General features: G+C 51.6%; 2 protein-coding genes across 2 annotated transcripts; one reads left to right on the top strand and one right to left on the bottom strand.

The window, feature by feature from the left end:
- Nucleotides 1–1,830: 1,830 nt before the first annotated feature.
- Nucleotides 1,831–13,810, bottom strand: LOC109698683 (serine protease 41-like). The gene is made up of 8 exons (XM_074059399.1): nucleotides 13,711–13,810; nucleotides 9,726–9,883; nucleotides 9,602–9,628; nucleotides 9,490–9,516; nucleotides 9,118–9,286; nucleotides 8,276–8,556; nucleotides 2,532–2,689; nucleotides 1,831–2,172 (listed from the first exon to the last, which is right to left on the bottom strand). The coding sequence occupies exons 2-8, from the start codon at nucleotides 9,817–9,819 to the stop codon at nucleotides 1,936–1,938; spliced, it is 993 nt and encodes a 330-aa protein (XP_073915500.1). The 5' UTR covers nucleotides 9,820–9,883; nucleotides 13,711–13,810; the 3' UTR covers nucleotides 1,831–1,935.
- A 480-nt stretch (nucleotides 13,811–14,290) lies between these two features.
- LOC109698682 (serine protease 33-like) lies at nucleotides 14,291–18,957 on the top strand. The gene is made up of 5 exons (XM_020183033.2): nucleotides 14,291–14,478; nucleotides 14,745–14,907; nucleotides 15,463–15,743; nucleotides 16,765–16,928; nucleotides 18,256–18,957. Exons 1-5 carry the CDS (start codon nucleotides 14,352–14,354, stop codon nucleotides 18,514–18,516), a joined length of 996 nt encoding a protein of 331 aa, XP_020038622.2. The 5' UTR covers nucleotides 14,291–14,351; the 3' UTR covers nucleotides 18,517–18,957.
- Nucleotides 18,958–22,847: the final 3,890 nt, after the last annotated feature.

Genomic DNA, 22,847 nt, shown 5'->3' with positions numbered 1-22,847 from the left:
AGAGGATTGTGGTTCAAAGCCAGCCCAGCCAAAAATTCACAAGACCCTATCTCAAAAATACCCAACACAAAACAGGGCTGGTGTTGTGGTCCAAGCAGTAGAGCACCTGCCTAGCAAGAGTGAGGCCCTGAGTTCAAATTCCAGTACTGAAAAAAAAAAAAAGAGTTTAATCCCTAAAGTCTGTATTAATGGTATTAAGACAGTGGAAACTTAACCCCACTGTGGTTTTAGAGGGGGGGCTTTTGGGAAGTGATGATTAGATAGGCCATTAGGGCAGAGCTCATGATTGGATCTTGGCTTTAAAAGGAGAGGGAGGGAGCCACATATATGATGCCATGTTCCGCCTCAGGACTCTGTCAGCAAGAAGGCAGAAGTGCACTGATGCCAGTGCAGGGCCTGCAAAACTGTGAGCCGAATGAACTTTTCTTTGTAAAATTAGCCCTCCTCTGGTATTTTTTGTTATAGCAATGAAAAGCTTACTAATACAGGGCTTCAGGAGGAATTTTGGAAGGAACACCTACATTCAGTTCATGATGGACTCTTACGGGCAGAAGAGTTCCCAATGCAGGGCTGGCACTGAGGACTGAGGACTGAGGGAACTCCCTGAGCAGGGCAGATTGGGGTGAGCCTGAGAGGCGTAACTGAGAGCCAGCATTTGGCTGAGGGTGGAGGGAGGGAGTTTCCGGCTTGACCTCTGTTGTCCCTAGTCCAGGACCACGCTGAAGACATGTACGTGGGCTGGGGGTGTAACTCAGTGGCAGATTGGCCTGGTGGGGGTGGGGAGACACAGGGGAGAGAAGAGAGCTGCTCTCTGGAGTTTTGTCATGTGGCTCCCTTGGCAGTTATTCGACGCCATGTCCTGACTTTTCTCAGCTGGATGTCCAGTGCCGTAGGTGGTTCTGAAGATTATTTGGGTGAACCTTGAGAGCTTGGAACATGGCTTGTGTTCTCCCTTGTCACCCAGATCTTTTGCTACCCCACAGTTGCCCTTGGAAGGCTTTGTGGAGGTAGGGCCAGTGGTGTGGGGTTGAGGGCAGCTGCAAGGCTGGAAGGACTAGTGGGAATGAGGCCGTTAAGCGACTCTCAGAACACACAGTCACCCATCCAAACCTTGGGAGGGGAGCAGGCAGGAAGGTTGAAAGGATAGGCACCCATTTGGCAGAAGAGCCCAGAGCTGCAGTTGGAGATTCAGGGGCAGGGCTGCAGGACATGGGGAAACATGAGCACGTGGACCAAGAAAACGGGTTCTTGCTAAGAAATTGGCTTGTTTTAGGGGAAACATCTGCATAAGTGTGTGAAAGTTTGAATAATGGAGATTTGAACTTCAGGAGAAGCAGAAGAGAGCTGCCAACCTACTCTCTGGCTTAGTCCCTATATTGAGGCATACACTGTGGCAAAAGTCACCTCCCCTTCAGCCTCATTCTTTAATAGTTGTGGTAAAAGAACCACCACTTCCTCACCTGTGCCTCAGCTCACCTCCCAAATGAATTACCTGTGGCCATGTCCTGGTCTTGGGTCAGCTTGTGAGATAAATGGTAAGACCAAGAGCAGGTGGCACTTGCGTGACAAGGCACACTGGGATGGGGGTTGTTGATCAGAAGGTGCTGCACCCCCAGACACCCTGGAGCTACAACTATCCTTCCATAAATTCTTTTTCAGATTGAATTAACCAGAGGATTCTGCTGTCCAAAAGCAAAACCTAGACAACGTATAGGAGTTAGGGTGGGGTCCAGGGTTGGGGGAACAGAAGGAGGTATCCAGGAAGCCACCAGGGTCCCCATAAAGTTCTGCAAAGCATCAATTTGGACACTAACGTTTTATTAGCGCAAGTGACAAAAGTGGACAGAGTCTAGGTGACAATCCTGAATGTGTCCATGGATGGGGGAGTGCAACAGCATTCTGATCTAGGCTATACCTTCATGGGCTCAGGTGGGCTCAGACTGGCCTCAGGAGCCAGAGAGCCAAGGGCAGAGTGAGCAACAGCAGCCGTGGGGAGGGGTCAGGCCTTGGAGTGCCACTGGGGATCGTCATTTGGATCCAGTTGAAGTGCTGACTGACGTTGGTGTAGATGCCAGGCCGGTTGGGTCGACCACAGCCCTCTCCCCAGCTTGTGACTCCAATCTGATACCATAGTCCATTCAGGTCACAGACCAAGGGTCCACCTGAGTCACCCTAGGAAGCAGCTGAGTGAGCTAGGCCCGGGATGGGACAGGTGGGGCTAGTAGAGAGGCAGGGGGACAGGAGCTGGCAGACTGGGTGTGAATTCTACACCTCCCCCACTCCGGGTAGCAATCTGACCCTCAGCTTCCGTATCTGCAAAGTGGGGCCACTGTCTCCACCTCCTGGGGCTGCAGGGATGGTCGAGGAGGCACCATTAATGGAAAATGAGAAGTCTGTTTTATGGACTGGATAATTAAGGACTGCAACTGACTTCTCATGAATGAGCCCTAAGGTGGGTTGCGGGGGGACATAGAGACTGCTCACAGGCCCTGAGTTGGAGGGGGGCTTCCTGGTGGGATGGGAACACTCACACTGCAGGTGTCTACGCTGCCATCCTCAGAACCAGCGCAAATCGTGTCGTTATTGATTACACTGAGTGGAGAGGGTATCCTGAACAGGTCCCTGCACCTGGTGGTGTTTAGGATGGCGACCTGCACTTCCCGGAGGAGGTAAGGTGGTGGCAAAGGTTCTGAGGGTAGGACAGAGACAGAACACATATTAGTTTTTCCTCTACCCTCTGGGCAGGAGAAGGAGGGGAGACACACCTGGCAGTGGTGGCGATGTCCCTGGTGATCATTGTGGATGAGGTGTGATATCACAGAAGGACCAAACAGTACACAGGTGTTGCAGTGCCCGAGACTTGGTTTCCCTACATGTACGATGAGGTGGAGGTCCGAGTGCACCCGTGGAGAGATGCCTTAGCCAAAGCACACTAGGGGAGACACTAAGAGGTGGTTTGGGGTTGCGGGGTCCAGGACAAAAATTCCAAACTTTGATGAAAGACAAACTAGAGATTCAGGAAGTTGAAAAAATTCCAAGGAGGACAAACACACAACACTGAGCACGTTGTAATCAACCATGGAAGGCAAAGTTAGAAAATGGCAAGCAGCAAGAGAGAGAAGCGAGTCATGAGTTCAAGGGACCTCCAGCAAGATCAACAGCCAGCTTCTCTTCAGAAACCAGGGAGGCCAGAAAGCAGGGAAACATTTGTGTAAAGCCAATGGGAAAACAAGTCACACAAGAATTCTATATCATAGCAAAGTGTCCTTCACAAATGAATGAGAAATGAGGAGCTGGGAGGGTCATCACTAGTAGATGAGTCCTGCAGAAAATGGAAAAGGGGGTCCTTCGGGCTGAGACGTAAGATGCCAGACAGTAACTCAGTCATACAAAGAAACAAGGAGCTCTGGTAAAGGTCACTGCACAGGTAAATGTAAAAGCCAGTTGTATTGGAGTTTTGGACTTTCTCTCTCTCTCTGAACAAGGTCTGGTTGTGCAGCTCAAACTGGCCTCTGGTTCTCCATACTGCTCACTGCTGGGATTACAGGCATCCATGCTTGGCTATTATAGTGTCTGTAGAGTTTTTTGGATTATTTATTCTTTTTTGGGGGGTGGGACTGGGGTTTGAACTCAGGGCTTCTCGCTTGCAAAGCAACACTCTACCACTTGAGCCACACCTCTGCTCCATTTTGCTCTGGTTATTTTTTCCTAATCAGTAATAACTTCTAAAGCAAATGGATCGAATGCTCCAAATAAATCAAGTACACCTCACAGACAAATTCAGAACCGTCCACTTAAACGATAGCCAAATATACATTCTCCTGAACGGTCTTCAGAATACGATGTATGTCAGGTCACAAAACAAGTCAGAGTAAATGAGGGACATTGATATCATATAAATGTCTTCATTGACCACAATGGAGGATGACTAGAAATCACAAAGAGAAAGAAGACTAGAAAAAAGCCTCACAAATATTTGTAAATTACGCAACAGATTCTTTTTTGTTTTTTGCAATACTGGGGTTTGAACTCAGGGCCTACCCCTTGAGCCTCCCGCCCCCAGACCTTTTTTGTGATGGGTTTTAGGGTCTCAAGAACCATTTGCCTGGGCTGGCTTCGAACCTCAATCTTCCTGCTCTCTGCCTTCTGAGTAGCTGGGATTTCAGGTGTGAGCCACCAGTGCCTGGCTGATGGATTCTTAAATGAGAAGAAATCACAAAGACAAGTAGAAAATACTTGGAGATGACTAAAAATGAACATCCCACAGACCCAAACTTAGGGGAGGCAGTGAAAGCAGTTTGAGGAAGAAACTGGTAACTGTCAATTCCTACATTAATAAAGGTGGAAATCTTCAATCAATGTCCTCATTTTACATCTTAGGAAACTAGAAAAAGAAGAACAAACTCAGCCCCAAGCCAGCAGAGAAGGAAATAATAAGAAAAAGAACAGGGAAAAGTACTCTAAAGAGAATAAGCCTAGAGAAAGCCAATAAAATTAAAAGTTGGTTTTTTGAAAGATCAGCCCGTGTGAGGATGAAAGTGGGGACGTGACTACTGACCTTTAGAGACAGAGAGGACCGGGGTGTGACTCAAGTGTAGAGAGCCTGCCTGGCAAGCTACGCCCTCAGTTCAAACCCAATACCACCAACCAAAAAACAAATGAATTAAAAAAACCAAAACAACCCAAGAAACAAAAAGGAAGACAATGAAACACTAGCACAATTGTATACCAAAAAGCAGATAACCTAGATGATATGGAAAAGTTCCAAGAGACTCACACACCACCAAATGGACTCAGAAGAAATAGAAAATTTGAAAAGACCTACACTAAATTAAGAAGACTGGAGGTGTGGTTCAAATGGTAGAGCACCCGCTTTGTGAACCGTGAAGCCCTGAGTTCAAACCCCAGTCTCAAAAACATTAAAAAAAAAAAAAAGAGATTGAATCAGTAATCAAAGATCTCGAATCAGTAATCAAAGATCTCCCAACAAAGGAAACTCAGAATCAGAGCACTTCCCTGGTGAATTCTGAGATTTGACAAAAAACTAATACCAATTCTTCTTGAGTTCTTCCTAAAAAGAGAACAGAAGAAAACATCTCGGACTCATTCTGAGGGCAGAGTGACCCTGAGTCAAAAGTCAAACAAAGACACAGCAACCAAAAAGAAAACTGGAAGCCAATGCCCCTCCCGAGGACACATGCAAAAACCTTCAGCAAAATGCCAGCAAACTGTGTCCATCCGCATATTAAAGGGACTACATTCTGCAACCAGGCATAGCTCATCCCAGGCGGGCAGGATGGTTCCACATTTGACAATCAGTGTGGCACACGCATGAACAGAATGAAGAAAATAAACACAGATCATCTCAGTTGATGCAGAAAAAGCACTGCACAGAATTCAACACACTTTGCCATCAGAAAAACAAAACTCAATACCTTTTCACGATAAAAGAAAAACGGGCCAGCAGACCAGGAACGGATAATAAAGGCCACACATGAACAGCCCAGAGCTACACTCTTGCTCAATGGTGACACGCTAAAAGCTTTCCCTTAAGATCAGGAACAAGGCAAGGCCGCCTGTGTTCACCTCTGCTGTTCAACACGGTACTGGAAGTTCCTACAGAGCAATTAGGCAAGAAAGAGAAATGATGGGTACCCAAATTGGAAAGAAAGAAATACAAATTACCTACATCCCCAGATGATATGATCATATGTGGAGAGGTAGCTAAAAAGTGCACGCTCCCGCGCGCGCACACACACACACACACACACACACACACACACACACGCCTGCTGGAATAAGCAAGGCAGCAGCTGCAGCAAGCTAAATCAACACCCAAAATTCATCTGTGGGCCAGATACAGTGACTCACGCCTGTAACCCTAACTACTCCAGAGGAATTCATCAGAACGACACTGTTCAAGACAAGACCAGGCAAAGAAGTTCTCAAGACTGAATCTTTAATAAAAGCTGGCGGTGGTGCAAACCTGTCATCCCAGCTACATAGGGGTGTAAATAGGAGGACTGCAGTCCAAGGTAAATGGGGCATGAAGTGAGACCCTATCTCAAAAATAGCCAGAGCAAAAAGTGCTCAGGGTGTGACTCAAGCAGTGGAGGGTCTGCCTGGCGCCCATGAGGGTGAATTCAACCCTTAGTTCCACCAAAAAAAAAAAAAAAAAATGGACACACACTCCCTGAAACGACCTACAGATTCTGTGGAATATCCAGGGACCCTAAGGAACTAAAATAATATTGAAAAAGTAGAACAAATCACTTCCTGGTTTTAAAACACACTGCAATCAAACCAGGTGGCCCTGGCATAAGGACAGACATGCAGATAATGGGATGGACACAGACATCTATGGACAATTGGTTTTTCACAAGGTTCCAAGACAATTTTATGGTGCAGAAACCTTCTTCAACAAAGGGTGCTTAGATAACTGGATATCCAAAGAATAAAGCTGCAATATATACAAAACTCAGCTCAAAATGGATCAGAAATATGTGTAAGAGATAAAACTCAAAAACTTTTCAGGAAAACATAGGGACAAATCTTAGGGACTCCAGAGCTGGCAAGTTTTCTTAGACATGACACCAAAAGTACAAGCAACAAGGGAAGAAATAAATAATTTGGATTTCATTAATAGCAAAAAGTTTTGCAGTTGAGACACACTATCAAGAAAGTGAAAAGAGAGCGAGCAGAGTGGTTCAAATGGTACAATGCCTGCCTAGCAAGCGTGAGGCCCTGAGTTCAAACTAAAAGAAAGTGAAAAGAGAGATGGTGTGGTGGCCTATAGCTGTAATTCCAGCACTCCAGAGGCTTAAGTAAAAGAATCATGAATTTGAGATCAGCATGGGCTACAGAGCAACCTCTTGGCTCAAAAAAAAAATGGGAAATAAAACTTACTGCTGCAATCGTGCAGGTGCGTTAGAACACTGTTGGTGTCTCACGGAAGATCAACACAGACACTCCAGATGATCCAGCAGCTGCACTCTTAAATATATACCTAAACACCTGACAAGAGGTGTCCAGAAAAACCCTCATGTACTATTATTGTTCATAGCCTCTCTATTCACAATAGCCAACAGATCGATCCACCCAGGTGTTCATCAGTGCATGAGTGGATCAGCAAACTGAGCTCCAAGTAGGAGAGTCGTCTATAAAAAGGAATGACATTGCAACATGCCCTAATGTAGATGAATCTTGAAAACACGATGTTACATGAAAGAAGCCACGTGGAGAGCCGTGTACTGTGTGATTTCATTTCTAGGAAACAGAAATGGTAAATCCAGACTGAGAAAGTGGGGCCCACAGTTCGTCGGGGTTTGAGGGAGAGTCTGTGAGGAGTGAAGTCTTGGTGGGAGTGTGGGCCTGTGGAGGCCATGCATGGCCAATGTTGTGATAGAGTAAGTAAGGATGCAGTCTTGACGTGTGTCACAATATGGATGATCCTTGAAGACAGTATATTAAGTGAAAGCAGCTAGACACAAAAGGCCACCCACTCTGTGACTCCCTCATATGGAATGTCCGGAGTAGCAAATCCACAAGACAGGAAGCAGGTCACGGTTGCCAGAGGCTGTGTCCTGGGGTGATGGGTGGATGGAGAGGGATGGTTAAAGAGTATGTGTTTCTTTTTCAGAGATGATGAGAACTTTCTGCAGTTAGACAGTGGCGATGGCCACAACTTTCTGCAAGGAAACACAGGCCTGGTCTAGCTGTCCTCTCTGACATCTCCAGTTTCTGGCCACACCTTGTGTAAAATGAAAGGCAACTGAATGTTTGACTCCTGCCCTGGCAGGTGCCAGCAAAAGAGAACAGCAAGCTGGGTGCAGTGGCTCACTATTGTAGCTAGTCCTAGCTACTCAGGAGATGTATTTCTGGAGGATGGAGATTCAAGGCCAGCCCAGACAAAAAGTTGGCGAGACCCATCTCAATTAATCAATGACTCTCGATCAATGAAACTCGGTCAATGAAAAGCTGGGCACTGTGGCGCAGGCCTGTCATCCCAGTTATGCAGGAAGCATAAATAGGATGATTGTGACCCAGGCTGGCCTGGGGAATAAAAAGTGAGATCCTATTTGGAAAATAAAGAAAAAAAAAAGAGGAGAGAAGCAGATGAGAGAATGGTGAGGAGGCCAGCAAAGGGCTCAACAGTGCCTCAGCGACCAGGGAGGAGCTGCTGGGCCAAGTGTAGCTGGGCCAGGTGTGGCCGGAACAGGGGATAAGGGTAGTGGCTGGCCCAACCTCATGCCACCCCATCGGTCCCCAGCCTCACTCTTATTCTCACTGAGCGCCCCCCAGCCGGTCACCCAGCAGTCAGGCCGGTGCTGGAACATGAAGGTGGAAGACAGGACACAGACAGGCTGGATGTTCCTGCTGTAGGTGACAGAGGAGGCCAGCTTCAGCAGGGCGATGTCACTCAGCACCCCTCTGGCTAGGGGGTTCGAGATGATGTCCTCCACCCTGTACCGGTTGTGGTAGGCCTGCAGGTTCCAGCGAGTTGGCTTGGAAGTCAGCTCCCCAAGCTGGACAGTCCACTTACGTGGATCACGGGACCTGGCAGGTGAGGAGAGAGTGGTCAGGGCCCTGGGGGGAGGGCTGGCCTCCTGAGCACACCTGTGCTCCTCCCTGAGGTGACACAGTGGGACTGTCGCTAATACTTGCTCATCCTGGACGCCATTACCACCAGACAGGCCACAACCAAAGTCCGCAACCTGGGAGGAGCAGGAGAGTGGTTGACCCAGGTGGACTTGTCAACTCCCAGAACTGTCTAAGGACACAGAAATCCAGGCCAGTCCTCTGGGACACTCCTGTGTAGGCCAAACTGGACTGAGCAGATGAGGTGTCCTGTGTGGGGTCCTGGACAGGGTGGACTGAAACAGAAGCTCTGGAGAGAGCTGTCCAGGCCGGGTGAAACAAGAATACACCAAAAACAATGACATATTCTGGAAAAGGGCCCTGGAAGAATCTGAAAAGTTTTCCCTCCAGGAGCAGCCAGGGAAAGTCTGACCAGCAGCAGAGCAGCTGGACGCTCAAAAGAACATCAATGTGCACGGTGCAACCAGTGCAGGGTGTGGAGATCAAGGTCACTGCCGGTCCCCTCTCACCCCAGCTCACTTTCGGAAGCAGTGTGCGGCTGTGAGCACCCACTGGCGGTTGAGCAGGCTCCCTCCACAGTGATGGACCTTCATCAAGAGCAGGCTGGCCTGCCAAGGCCAGCGCCCGGGCACCGACTCCGCTCCACCCACTATCAGCGGCTGAATAAGACCTCGGTAGCCACATTGTCCTAGGATGGACAGACAGACAGACAGACGGGCAAGTGACTGAGCTACTGAAGAAGCCCACGGCGACCCCAGGACCCATGGGAGGAGCTGTGGGGAGGGGACCCTTCGTGCATGGTAAGGTATTGTCCCAGAGGGCGCAGATGATGCTGGGACCCTCTCCACGTGGTCCCCAGACCCCCGGCCCTCCCCAGGGCCCGTCAGTTACTTGACAGCACCGTGGTGTTCCTGGGACCTGCAGCGGACAAGAAGAAAACATGAGGCGCCCTCCGCACCCTTACGCAGGTGCCCCGCGGATACGCGCGTCCGCGGTGCCTTACCCGATGCCAGGTTCTCTTCCTGGGGTCCTGGGGGAGAGGAGAGGAGAAGGTGAGCTCCCCCAAACCTCCATGCTCCCCATCCTCCCAGCACCCCCGCTTGGCCAGCAGCTCCCCTTGAGCTCACGCGGGTTCTCGGGTCTCACGCACGACACCAGCACCGCCACCAGCAGCAGCAGCAGCAGCAGCAGCAGCAGAAGGGTCCCGCCGCGCGCCCCCATGGCCGCCTCTCCTGCACCTGGCGCCCCCTCTGCTTCCTGCTGCTCCAGGACTCGCCGGCGCCCCCTGGAGGACAGGCAGCATGGTGACAGCCCTGGCCCACCACTTCCCCCAGCCTGGCCTCCCTGGGCCCAAGGGTGGCTGGGGATCAGTGCCCTGGCTTTCTGTCCTGCACGAACCCCCCTCGTAGACCAGTGGTCAGTGAACCCCCACACCTCTTGTCTGGAGCCTCCCTTGTTGCCCACTTTCCTCCATCCACGACCTCCTTCAGGACCAAAGTCCTGGCCCTTGGCTAGCGGCCCCCAGGAAAGGCCAGTAGCAGGTCAGCAGGCTTGGAGCCTAGCAGTGTTTCACCTGCTGCTAGGAGTGATGGGCCATTGCTGGATGCACAGATGACAGCAGGACCTGTTCTGACAATGGACAGGCTTGGGGCCTCCTACGCCGCCTGCAGTATGCCCCACATTTACTGCATGGGCACCATCCACTCCTTCCTGTGGAGATGGGGATGTAACCCTGGCTCTTCAATCCCAGCTCTCAGTGGACAGCCAGGCAGGCATCTGCACAATGCCCTTGGGTCAGTGACTCATTAGGAGGTCTCAGAACCCAGAGGAATTCAGGTGATCAAGGTCAAGGTTTGCACAGTGAAGGACACATGCCACCATCAGGCATGAGCTGCCAGATGTGCTCCCCCAGTAGAGGCAAATGGACAGTGCTGACCTCTCCTTGGGTTCATCTGTGACTACTCACGGGAAGCAGTGACATCAGGAAAGGCCACACAGCCATGGTGTCAGGGGTTTACTGGGGTTTGGTCAGGGATGCATGAGGTTTCCCCATGGCTGACCTTAGCTACCCAGACTGCAGTTCCCCGACTGTCCACTATTACGTGTGTCCCAAGAGCCCACCACAATTACACTGTGAGTGCAACCTGGAGTGGTAGGATCGTCCAGGGTACCAGAGATGATTTCATGAGGACACCTCCAGGGTTCCTGTTATTTCCCTGGAGCTGGGCAAGGACCCATGCTTTCTTGGACTGTGCTGGATGTGCATATCCTGATCCTGCTCAGTTAACCTGGTGCAGCACAACCAGAGATGAAGAGAACCCCTAGGAGAAGCCACCGTGCACCAGAAGGCGCTATTAGAATGACCCACTCTGACCCCAGAAACTGAGATGATTCACGGAGCAGCAGACAACTGGGAACTTCTATCTCAGATTTATCAGAAAGACTTGAGAGGGGTGTGCAAGCATCAAACAAGGATTATGTGGGGAAAATGCTGGGTGTGGTGGCTGACACCTGTAATCCCAGCTACTAGGGAGGCAGAGACAGGGAGGATCGTGGTTTGAGGCCAGCCCAGCCAGAAAGTTAGTGAGACTCCATTCAACCAACAAGCTGTGTGGGGGCGTACGCTTGTAATACAAGCTATGCGGAATCCACAGGTAGGAGGATCATGGAGGACACCGTCCCTGGGCAAAAATAAATAACTAAAGGGAAAAATGGCTACGGAATGACTCAAGTGGTAGAGCACCTGCCTAGCAAGTAGAAAGTCCTGAGTTCAAATCCCAGTACCACCAAGAGAATTTAAAAAAGAGAATCATGTGGGAAAAGACAACATTTAGAAATGAGAACTATTACTGCAGAAATGAAATGTTTTTAGCAGAAGGGCTGAATACTAAAATGCACATAGCTACAGAATGAATTGCTAAGCTTGAGGAGAAAGTGAGGTGAAAGCTCAGAATTTGGAGCTCAACTTTGGAAAGGTGAGTGCACCAGAGAGGATGGAGAACGCCAGCATTTGTCTACATCGACCATTGCTCAAGCCGGAGACAGGGCTGGTGCTCTTTGACTCGGCTACGCTCATCTAACCCCAGCCCCAACCCTAACCCTATTTTTCCACCATAAACAACGTTAAAATGAAGTCAAATAAGGAGTGTGAAGAGCCAAAGAGCAAGGCAGGCTCTCGGGTCCCATGAGCAGCAGTGAGGAAGTGGGGTGAGTTGTGTTGTCCCCATGGGCTCCAGGTGTCTGCCTGCAGCCTGGGAACTGTGGTGGACTGTGAGGTCTGAGGTTGAAGGAGCATTTTCTGCGCTTTGACTGTCCCTAACACAGACCGGGCGTGACTTGAGTGGTAGAGGACTTGTCCGGCAACGGAGGCCCTGACTTCAGTCCCCTGGGCTGCCATGTCTATCTGAACACTCTAAGGTGACATTGGCTGGAGTAAGCGCTGTGATGAGCGTGCCGGGAAGGAGGACTCGAGGGCCCTCGACTTTCCCAGTGAACTCCTTGCCAGGGTGGGATAGTTACCGTCCCAACAGCACACTCAGCGGGTGGCCAGCTGCCTGTGAGCACGGGAAGGGTGACTGATGGTGAGTCCTGTGGGGCAGCTCACTGGGGGGATGGTGGTGGGATGGTAAGGACTGTGGTCTTCAAAAGAGATGGACTGGGCCGGCCGGGTGCTGGCTCTGATCGTCTATGCGTGCTGCACCATGGCAGCTGGGTACAAACGAGGAAGAGTCTCTGTGGGTCAAATGTGCCTCGTGAACCTTCAGGTTCTTTTGCAACCCGTAAACTAGATAGAGAGTTAACGGGAATAGTTTACTCTCCTTCAGATGTCAGCAATATTCTAGTCTACATAGCCAGTGAGTGTAAGCCTCAGTGGGGGAAGAGGTAGTTTTGTCATTTCTTTCTAAACGTTTTCTTTTTTTAATTTATCATCGTTTTATGCGGGGGTGGGTGGCACTGGGGTGTGAGCTCAGGGCTTCACACTTGCTAAGCAGGAGCTCTTACTGCTTGAGCCACTCCACCAGGCCTTTTTTATGGTGGTGTTTTTGAGATAAGGTCTCTTGAACTATTTGCCCGTGGCTGGTTAAGAATTGCGATCCTCCTGATCTCTGCCTCCTGAATAGCTAGGATTACAGATGTTAGCAACCAATGTCCGGCTTTCCTTTTATTTTAAATTGAACATATATTGATGAAAATTTTCACAGAGGATGAACAATGTAGGCATTTTAACATCAGATAAGCCAGGATCCAGGGCTAGCGGCCTTAGGTTTGAAACACAGGGGTATTTTACGTGGTTTAAAGTTAATGATCCGTGGGCTGGTGGAGTGGCTCGAGTGGTAAAGCGCCTGCTAGCAAATCCGAAGCCACAAGTTCAAACCCCAGAAGGCCAAAAAATAAACATAATAAAATAAGGTGAAGTTATGCTCCACCAAAAGACACACCTTTTATGCCCCCTACACCAGAGTGTGGAGATACACTGAGTGCTCGACATCCTCATCAATCCACATTTCCCGCGTCAACAGGGAGGTTAAGAGGGTGAGCACAAGTCAGGGAAAAGGCAGCAAAATCAGAGTAGTCAGTGGGCGTGATTTTGGCTTCAGTGGAGCATTTTGGGGCTCAGAAGGTCAGCGTGCCCCAAGAGGCAAGCCCCGTGGGAGGGGGTTGCCTGGAGGCTGGGGGAAGGCAGCAAATAGGATGGGTACTTACGCAGACGTGGAAAGAACACAGGAATCAGGAGGGCTCCTGCATGCCTCCTGCCCCAGTGCCCAGGCTGTCTGGATGCTCCCTGAGCCTGCACAATCTCTGTGAGGCCCCTCATCCCCTCAGCCAGGCCCACAGCTGGCCCTTTGTGGGGCAGTGACTGGACATCAGGGTGCTTGGTCTGTGGTTAGACACACAACAGGGTCTTTCTTTTCCTGGTGAGATCCAGTCTCCTCCAGCTGCTTCACACCTTGTACAGTGTGTTTACCTCACCTGCCCAGGTGTTCTGGCCCACCTCATACCCCCAGAGCCCCAGGTTGGAACATGAATGGCCAGTGGACCTGTGCTTGGCCAGGATTCCTGCCAGCATGCCCTGGGGTTTGCAACCCAGCCCCATCCTTCCCCTTCCACTACCTGGGGTGCTGGTGCTTCAGCACAGGGGAGGTGGAATGTCCTGTCTTTGTCCCTGTGGGGCTCAGACAGGTCCTCCACCCCAGAGTCTCGGCTCCTCTTCTGTGAGCACGGTGAGGGTTGTGGCCCTGGTTGGTATAATGCCAGGCACACAGTACACTGGGCCAGCACCAATAAAAGGTGGGCGCTGTGGGTGGTGTGATTCCAGGGAGAAGGTGAAATTTTCTGGCTGTGCCCCAGAGTCCATCCCAGAGTCCACCCCAGAGTCTCAGCTCCTCTGCTGTGAGCTGGGATCCTAGTGGCCCCTGGGAGCCAGGTGAGGACTGTGTCCCCGCATTTGAGCAATGCCAGGCACACAGTATACTGGGCCAGCACCAATAAATGGTGAGTGTTGTGATTCCAAGGAAGCAAAATAAGGATCTGGTCAAGGACCCTGACCATGTGTGACCTGAGGAGGCCAGGACTCCTGTGTCCAGGAGTAGTATAGGGGCCTTAGGCCCTGCCCATGCCTAGAAGACAGGTGTGGAGGCTCAGCTCCACCCCAGGGCGAGCCTTAGAGCCCGCCACAACTGCAGTCACCTTCCTCTTCCTTGAGTATTTGAAACTCTGACCTAAGGCCAGCAATACTGAGGGCGTGGTGCATCATGGATTTGGCTCTCCCTGCCATCCTGCTCACTGTCCTTCCTGGAGCCCTTCTAGGGAGCGACAGTCCCCCAACTCTCCCTCCCAGCTCGGTCCCTCACAGTGACAGCAGCAAAAACCTGGATTCAGGTAGGATATCCAAGGAGGGGGAGACAGGAGCTGGAGGAGGACCCATGGACCCTGGGTTTGACGACTGATCTAGAGCACTGTCTGATCCCAGCTCCTTGTAGCCTTGTACTCGGACAGAAGCTGTGAGGACCCAGTGCTGGAGCCTCATCTACCCCCCACTGCCCTCAGGTGGACACAGCTAACAGCTGTGTAAATGAGGGCAGGTCCAAGGGGGTTAGGGGAGGGCAGAGGGCCGTGTTTAACCCCATTCTGCCTATTTTCTGCAGTGTGTGGACGTCCACGGGCATCAGCCCGCATTGTGTCAGGGCAGGATGCCCAGCTCGGCCAGTGGCCTTGGCAGGTCAGCCTGAGGGAGTATGGACAGCACGTGTGCGGGGGCTCCCTGATTGCCAAGGACTGGGTGCTGACTGCCGCCCACTGTTTCAGTCAGTGAGTGTCCCCCCGACGTTTCATGTCGCACTGGAGCCAGCAGGACCTCCCTCTGCCCCTTCTAAACACCGCTATTTCTTCATTTGAACACCCTTGCTTCAACCCACCTTGGCAGGAGATGAGGCCCTCCTGATGTCTCACTTGTCCATAGTGGCCCCTGTTCCTGTGCTGGCAGGGGGACGGAGGAGGATGGGGAAGGGGTCAGTCTAGCCCTACTCTTTTCTCCAGGAACTTTTGATTTCTTCCATATCAGAACATCCCTTGTGAATCCAAAATCTTGACTGTACTACTCACCGAACAGGAGGCCTTTGGACAGACTTTAGGACTTCCTTGGTTGTATTCCACACCTGTGGAATGAGGAAATGATTCGAGACTTTCAGGGCTGTACTGATCTTTAATAGTGACCATAAAGGGGGTGCTTGGCATTGTTGCCATCTGCTCTGTTCTCTAAAAGTCCTGGTGGTAATCTTAGGGCCCCTGCATAAACACTGCCTTTCCTCCTGCATATGGGACTGTAACACAGCTTACAGGACACCCTGTCCTCTTGTCTCCCAGGAACCAGCCCCTGTCTGCCTACATGGTGTTGCTGGGTTCCATTTCCTCCTACCCGGAAGCCAGTGATGCTGGGGAGTTTCGAGCCGTGGCCCAGTACATCAAGCACAGCAGCTACTCAGAGGGGGAGCACAGTGGTGGTGACATTGCACTAGTGCAGTTGGCCTCATCTGTCTCCTTCAGTGACCTCATCCTTCCAGTCTGCCTCCCCAAACCTGGAGACCCCTTAGTTCCTGGCACCTTGTGCTGGGTCACCGGCTGGGGGTACATCAACTCAAATACAGGTAAGGTCACTCAGAAGTAAGAGCAAGGCAGAGGAAGTGGGGCAGGGGGGAGCCTCAGCACAGAACAGTATTGTATGTTTGTTGTTGTTGTTGTTGTTTGGTGGAACTCCAGTTTGAACTCAGGGCTTCACGCTTGCAAAGCAGGCCCTCTACTGCTTAAGCCACACCTCCAGCCCATTTTGCTCTGGTTATTTTGGAGATGGAGTCTTGCAAACTATTTGCCTGGCTGACTTTGAGCCTCTGTCCTTCTGATCTCAGCCTCCCAAGTATCTAGGATTACAGGTGTGAGCCACTGGTGCCTGGCTTAGGGACAGTCTTGATATCCCTCCCTAGGGCCAGCTGCCCCAGCCCCCACCCTCATACAGGACCAATGTGGAACCCACACATGGAGGATGGCCACCACAGGGGGTTCACCTTGAAATATTGCCACATCAGCTCACCATTAGCCATGGTTGGCCCCGCACCCATCCTTCCAGAATCCACTAACCATAAGAACAGTGCCGGGCCCAACCGAGGGCTCAGGGATGCCAACCTAACCTGGGCCACATCCATTCTGCCACCCTGGCTTTCACAGTCCATGCCTGCTAGGGCTTTGTCTTGGCTTGGTGGCCTCTAAGAGCTCACTGGGTCCTAGTTTCTTCCTCTGGCAGGTGAGATTGCCCACCTGCTGGGGGTATATGGTGGGTGTGACTTGACCACAGTCCAGAGTCCTAAAACTAGAGGTAGGCTGGTGCCCACTGTGAGTCCCTCTCACTCAGCTGCCTGTACACTGGGAGGGAGGCTGAGATCCCTGGAGCCACCACACATCTGTGAGCACTCCCCTGGGAGAGGAAGGGAACATGCCTCTGTAGCTTACGAATGTTAAGATAAATCAGTGGCCTCACCCTGGGCCGACCTTGGCAGAGTTGGGGTTTCCCAGCTCCAGGAAGCAGAAAAAACAGCTCTCGTCTCTGGGTACAAGTTGGGCCTGTGGGGCTACCAGCCCGTGCTCCCTCTCAGCTCTGCTTTTCCCCCACCCCAGCTCTCCCTCCGCCCTTCACCCTGAAGGAGGTGGAGCAACCAATCCTTGATACCCAGACCTGTGAAACCTACTACCAGGAGAATTCCGTCTCCAGCCAGGACACCATCATTTTGGAGGACATGCTGTGTGCCGGCTTCGAGAACGGCCAGAAGGACTCCTGCTACGTAAGGAAGCCATGCCCAGCTCCTGCAGTGTGCAGATGTCCCCGTTCCTGTCACCCCTAGCACCCTTCCAAGAGGGAAGATATCTATTAGTTAATTAACTAGTTTTTGGTGGAACTGGGGTTTGAACTCAGGGCTTCGTGCTTGCAAAGCAGGTGTTCTATTGCTTGAGCCACACCTCTAGTCCATTTTTCTTTCATTTTTTTTTTTTTTGTGGTATTGGGGTTTGAACTCAGGGCCTCACACTTACTAGGCAGGTGCTCTATCACTTGAGCCACTCTGCCAGGCAGGGTATTTTTGTTTTGAGAGAGTGTTTTCTGAGTTATTTACCTGGGCTGGCCTTGAACCGTGATCCTCCTGATCTCAGCCTCCCAAGTAGCTAGAATTACAGATGTAAGCCACCAGCATCTGGCTTATTTGTTTGTTTATATTTTACATCTATATACAAGGGTCTATTCAAAAAGAAAACAATGTTTTCCCAGATCCTGTCTCCCTATTTTTTTGGGGGGTTACTAGGTATGGAACCGAGGGTCTCACCCTTGCTGGACGAGTGCTCTACCACTTAAGCGATGCCCTCAGCCCTTTTGTTTTTATTTTGTTTTTGAGACAGGGTCTCACCATTTCTCCAGGATAGCCTCAAACTCATGATCCCCCTGCCCCTGCCTCCTGAGTAGCTGAGGTCGTAAGCGTTCACTTCCGCCCCGCTCCCCAGAGCACAGGGGTAGACAGCTTGCCAAGGCATTAGGAAAACCGAGAGTTCCTCCATCCCCAGCATCATCAAAGGAAAAAAATCAGAATATGCAATTCTGCAACTGTGGTCTTATCTCTACCCTGAGAGCTTTTTCCTTGGGGTTAGAATTTTTTTTTTTCTTCCCCTTAAAACTAACACTCAGAGAGAGTCTTGACCGTATTTTCATGAGCAGTTCCTGTCTGAGCTTGGTTGGTTCTGTCTTTCCTCATCTGCTCTTATAAACACCCCAACTGCTGAGCACCTGCTATTGCTTTACCTCAAAGAAGAGATATTCTAGAATTAAAAAAAAATACAAACAGCAGTATTGGCCACACGGACAAGCACCTCCCTGAAATGCACAGCTGTAGCAGACGTTTACTTCTTATGTAGCCCCATCTGCCAGCGATTCCCTTCACCCATTACCAGACCACCCACCCCTGCCAACTTCCAGAAGCTTCAAGGCCTTGATCATCTACCTACTAGCTAGCTGTGGGCAGGAGAATGCTGAAGAGAGGTTGGTGGGACTGGGGTAGGGGCAGTGTAAACTGGACAGTGGGCCTGGGCAGCCACCTCACTTCTGGATCTCTTCTTTCTCCCCAGGGTGATTCCGGAGGCCCCCTGGTCTGTGATATTGGTGACGTCTGGGTCCAGGCCGGGGTGGTGAGTTGGGGGTCTGAGTGTGCCCTGCCCAGGAGACCGGGTGTTTACACCAATGTCAGCTGCTATACTTCGTGGATTGCCACCACAATAGAGAACACAGACATAGAAGAAAACAACTTCTCTCCCAGCCTTGCTGGGACCTGGCTCTCTGGCCTGTTGGTGTTCCTGGGTGGTGCCCTCTTCTCCCTGGGGATCGCCTAACTTAGTATGTGCCCTGTCTCAGCCCCTGTGTTCTGAACTCTTGACTTCTCTCTGCTCTCTGCCAGGAGCAGGGGCTCCTGGTGAGTCCCATCCCCTCTTGGGCAGACACTTTCTGCCACTCACCCCATACCCTGTCCTCCAAGCCCCACATTGCTCCCTCTTTACACTGTTGGGGCCCTCAGCCAAGCCCTGGCCTCCCACTTGCTCTCCATGGGCTCTTAGCTGCCTGTCGTCCTCGCTGCTGGCCTGTGGACTGCTGAGGGCAGAGCAGAGCCCACTGTTAGAGCCTGGTACCTCCACTCCCTTTCTCACCATCAACCCCAGGACTGAGCCACAGGGCCTGCCACCTGTCAGGGAGTCCTTTGGTGGTTTCTGGGACTCTTGGGACTGGAATGATCTATTTATCTGTGAAGCAATAAAGATGACGGTCTTCCCACTGTGCATTTCTTCCTGTGCCATGAGTCACAGTCTCCACAAGGGCCAGAAGGACGCCCCAAAACATCCAGTGTATACAGAACGTCACCAGGTGTTCACAGCAGCCCTGGGAGATGCACATTGCTCTCAACCCTTTTCAGAAAGGGAAACTGAGGACTGGGAACTCCAGGCTCCCCCAAATCCATTTCCCTTAGCAGTCCTATTTCTAGCTCAATGGACATCTGAACAGGTCATCTCAGAGTCCTGGGTCACTGGTAGGACTGGGAGCTAATGCCAGGGTCGAGTAAGGCATGGAGTAAACCCCAGGGTCTTGGGACCTGGGAGTCTTGGGTCATAAGTAGGGCTGGTGGTGAAAACCAGCATCATGGGCAGGTCTGGGGTTCCAGCTCAGAGTTGTGGGCAGAGCGAGGGTCAGTCCCAGGGTCACAGACAGATCTGAAGCCCAATCCCAGGGCAACAGGCAGGGCTGTGCCTGCCTGGACTGTTAAGGAGAAATGCCAGCTCACAGCCACAAATGCCAGTGCCTCCATGGTGACAGGCTGTGCTGCTCTTAATCTCTCTCTTTTTCCTCTCTCCTTCCCCAATCCATATCTCCTGGGAAGCCTGGGGACTGGGTGGCTATGTAAGATGACTGCTGGAGGTAGGAGCACAGGCTGGGACCCAGGTAGCAGTGGAGGTGTGAGTGGGAATCCCTGAGTCACTTCCTGGGGGCAGAAGGAGGCAGGAGGTAGGGACAGGCAGAACCCCTTTGAATGGGAACCTCAGCCTCTGTCCCAAGACACCCTTCTGGCCAAGTGGTCACACTGTCCTAGAGCTCCCATGGCCCCTGGATTCACAAATCCCCTCTACCCCAGGCCCACATGCTAAGGGACCCCAGCCCCTGAGCACTTGGCACTTGACTCAGGGCTTCCTTCACCACGTCCTGTCTCTGCTACCTTACTCACCTGGACTCAGGCTTCCCCCTAGAGCTTCCTCTGGACATGAGAGGCATATGTGTCCCTGTCACAGCTACTTGCCTGTTGTGACAGGGATGTCTGCCTCTAGGGCTGTCCCTTGCTGGTTGGTCAGCCTGGAAGGCACGTGCCAGTCCCCTGGGCAAGCTAGGGGTGGGAGTAGGGAGCAAAATGGTGGTAGGATGGGGCTGGTGAGGAGGCTGGCCAATAACCAGGGGATACAGTGCACTCCTGCACACACAGCCAGCTCTGCAGGAAGGAAACAGATCACACCTGGTCTCCAGATCAACCACCCAAGGATACAGCATGGTCCCCACGTCCCCGAGTCTCCTCTATCAGACATTTCTGATGTGTACCCCCAGGACACCATGCTTACCGGCTGGGGTATGCCAGGGAGGAGCGTGGGTCCTCATGCAGAAGACACCTTCAAGCATGGTCCCGCATGGATGTGACCTGCAGCTGCTCCTGTCCACCTCCTCCAGGCTCCTCCCTTACAGGACCCCTGTGGGGTGGCAGCCTGGCATGATGGAGCAGGGCAGGGAGGAAAGGGAAAAAGTGCCGCTCCTCACCAACCTGGAAGGACCTGGTGACCTCCAAGGGACTTTCTGAGCCTCAAAGATCCTGTCTCTGAATTCCAAAGAGCTGAGATTATCCAAGGACATCCTAGGGAGCAACTTAGTGAGGCCCACAGGCAGGGCCACTTATGGGCAGGTGGCCCCACAGACCTACTGCCTCCCTCCCCAGTCAGAGCCCTTTGACCTTAGGGACACTGCCTGCAGGAGTGCCTCATTTTCCTCCTTCCTTTCTTCCCTGCTCCACCTTTCCCTGGTGTGTGAGTGTGGGAGGAGGGTGTAGCACAGAGAGCCTTGCTAAGGAGGTGACAAATGAGGACCTGGGGCTGAGGGCATGGCTTAAGTGGTAAAGTACTGGCCTGACAAGTGTGAGGTCATAAATTCAATCCCCAGTATCATAAAAACAAAACGAATCAAACAATAAAACAACAACAACAAACACAGGAATCTGAATGCCAGGAAGAAGTCGGTCTGCACTGTGTGGGAGAGGCGTCTGTGGGGAGGGGCTACCTAGTGGCTGGAGTGAGCGCTTGGCTCACCGGGAAAGGAGGATGGTGGGTAGAGGCCATAAGCAGAGGGGGCTGGGCTGGATGGGGCTGCCGAGCAAGGGCACAGACAACCTAAGTGTCTTGGTCAGAACTTGCAGCCTGAGTGACCCCTTGTGCTACAGCTGAGAGTCTCCCTGGGCAACCCCTGCCACCCACACACACTGGGAGGAGGTGTCTGGCACGGCTCTTGGGTGGTGACTCATGCTTGGTTCTGGCAGCAGGGAATGTGCACAAGACTGGCCCGGTGCTGCCCAAGTACTGGGGTGGTAAGGGACACAAAGAGGGATAGTTTTAGGAAAACTCTTGCCCCTTACCATACGCAGGGATCTGGTTCCTTCACCTCCCAACCCTGGCCTGCCACCGGGTCCCATTGTGCCCCTGAGAGCCTTGGCCCGAGTCTGTGCCCACTGTGCCTCTGTGTGTGTGTGACTTGGGCACCAGCGTGTGGAGCGAAGGTGACATGGTCCTGGGCTGGAGTCACCGCACCAGCATCCCCCTCAATGGGCCCTGGATGATGGACACTGTCTGGAAATGCCTTCTAAGGCACCCCCAGCCAGAGTCCCTGGCTCTGTCTGCGCCTGCTCACCACCTGGCTCAAGACCCGGGAATCCCAGGGAGTGGTCACTCGTGGGACACTCCTGTGTATCCCAAGTGGCTGTCCTGCCTGGGGGGAGCCCCTGAAGGCACAGCTGGGGAACTCACTATTACACCAACCCCACTATGTCTCCAAGGGTACATAAAAGGTCAGCAAGCAGGTACAGCCCTCCACAGACCCCTTCCAAAAGCCACAGGGACACTGGTGTCTTTGTCAAGGGCAGTTTCAACCTTCATCAAGATTTAATCCAGTACTCTAGGCATGGTAGTGCGTGCCTGTAATCCCAGCATCTGGGAGGTTGAAGCAGGAGGTTTGAGAGTTCAAGGCCAGCGTAGGTTACATAGTGAGAACCTGTCTCAAACAAACCAACAAGCAAAAAAGACTTAATTCACAACATCAGCCCTTACATGCTCTTTGCAGCACTACTCCCAAGAGCCAAGATATGGAATCAATGGAAGTGTCCACGGATGGAGGAATGGATGAAGAAAATGTAGTTGGTCTAGATACAAAATGGAATAGTACTCAGCCATAAAAAGAATGAGATCCTCTCATCTGCAGCAACACGCATGAGCCTGGAGGACATTGTGGAACGTGACATAAGCCAGGCACAGAAAAACAAATACCATTTGGGATTTGTATGTTGATCTCAAAGCAGAGAATGGAATGGGGAGGGCCGGGGAGGGAGGAGGAGAGAGGACGGTGAATGGGGAGAGAGAGCAGGAAGACGGGGGAATAACTTCTAAAGTGAGGGAACTGTGCTGACAGGATTTATTGAATATTTCAGCTCAGCTAGTGGAGAGCATGTTGACTGTTTCCATACGAAGACACAGCAAATGTTTGAGATGATGGAGATGCCAGTTCCCTCAAATCTGGTCATTTCACATTAATTGCACGGAACCCCATACTGTGCAAATTATGCATCAGTTAAAATGTGATTTTTTTTCTCTTAAAAAAATGTTGAGTGTGTTTCAAACCCAAAACCATTCCGAGGCAGGACACTGGTGGCTCACGCCTGTAATCCCAGCTTTTCAGGAGGCAGAGATCTGGAGGATCGTGGTTTGAAGCCAGCCCTGGGCAAATAGCTGGTGAGACCCTATCTCAAAAAACCCTTCACAAAAAAGGGCTGGTGGAGTGGCTCAAGTGGTAGAGCACCTGCCTTACCAGTGTGAGCCCTTCCCCATCTATTTTTTTTGGCGGGTACTGGGGTTTGAACTCAGGGCCTTACACT

This window comes from Castor canadensis, chromosome 17, assembly GCF_047511655.1.
Source record: "Castor canadensis chromosome 17, mCasCan1.hap1v2, whole genome shotgun sequence".
Taxonomy (NCBI): Eukaryota; Metazoa; Chordata; class Mammalia; order Rodentia; family Castoridae; genus Castor; species Castor canadensis.
The sequence above is the reverse complement of the archived record's forward strand: the minus strand, read 5'-3'. Positions and strand labels throughout refer to the sequence as shown.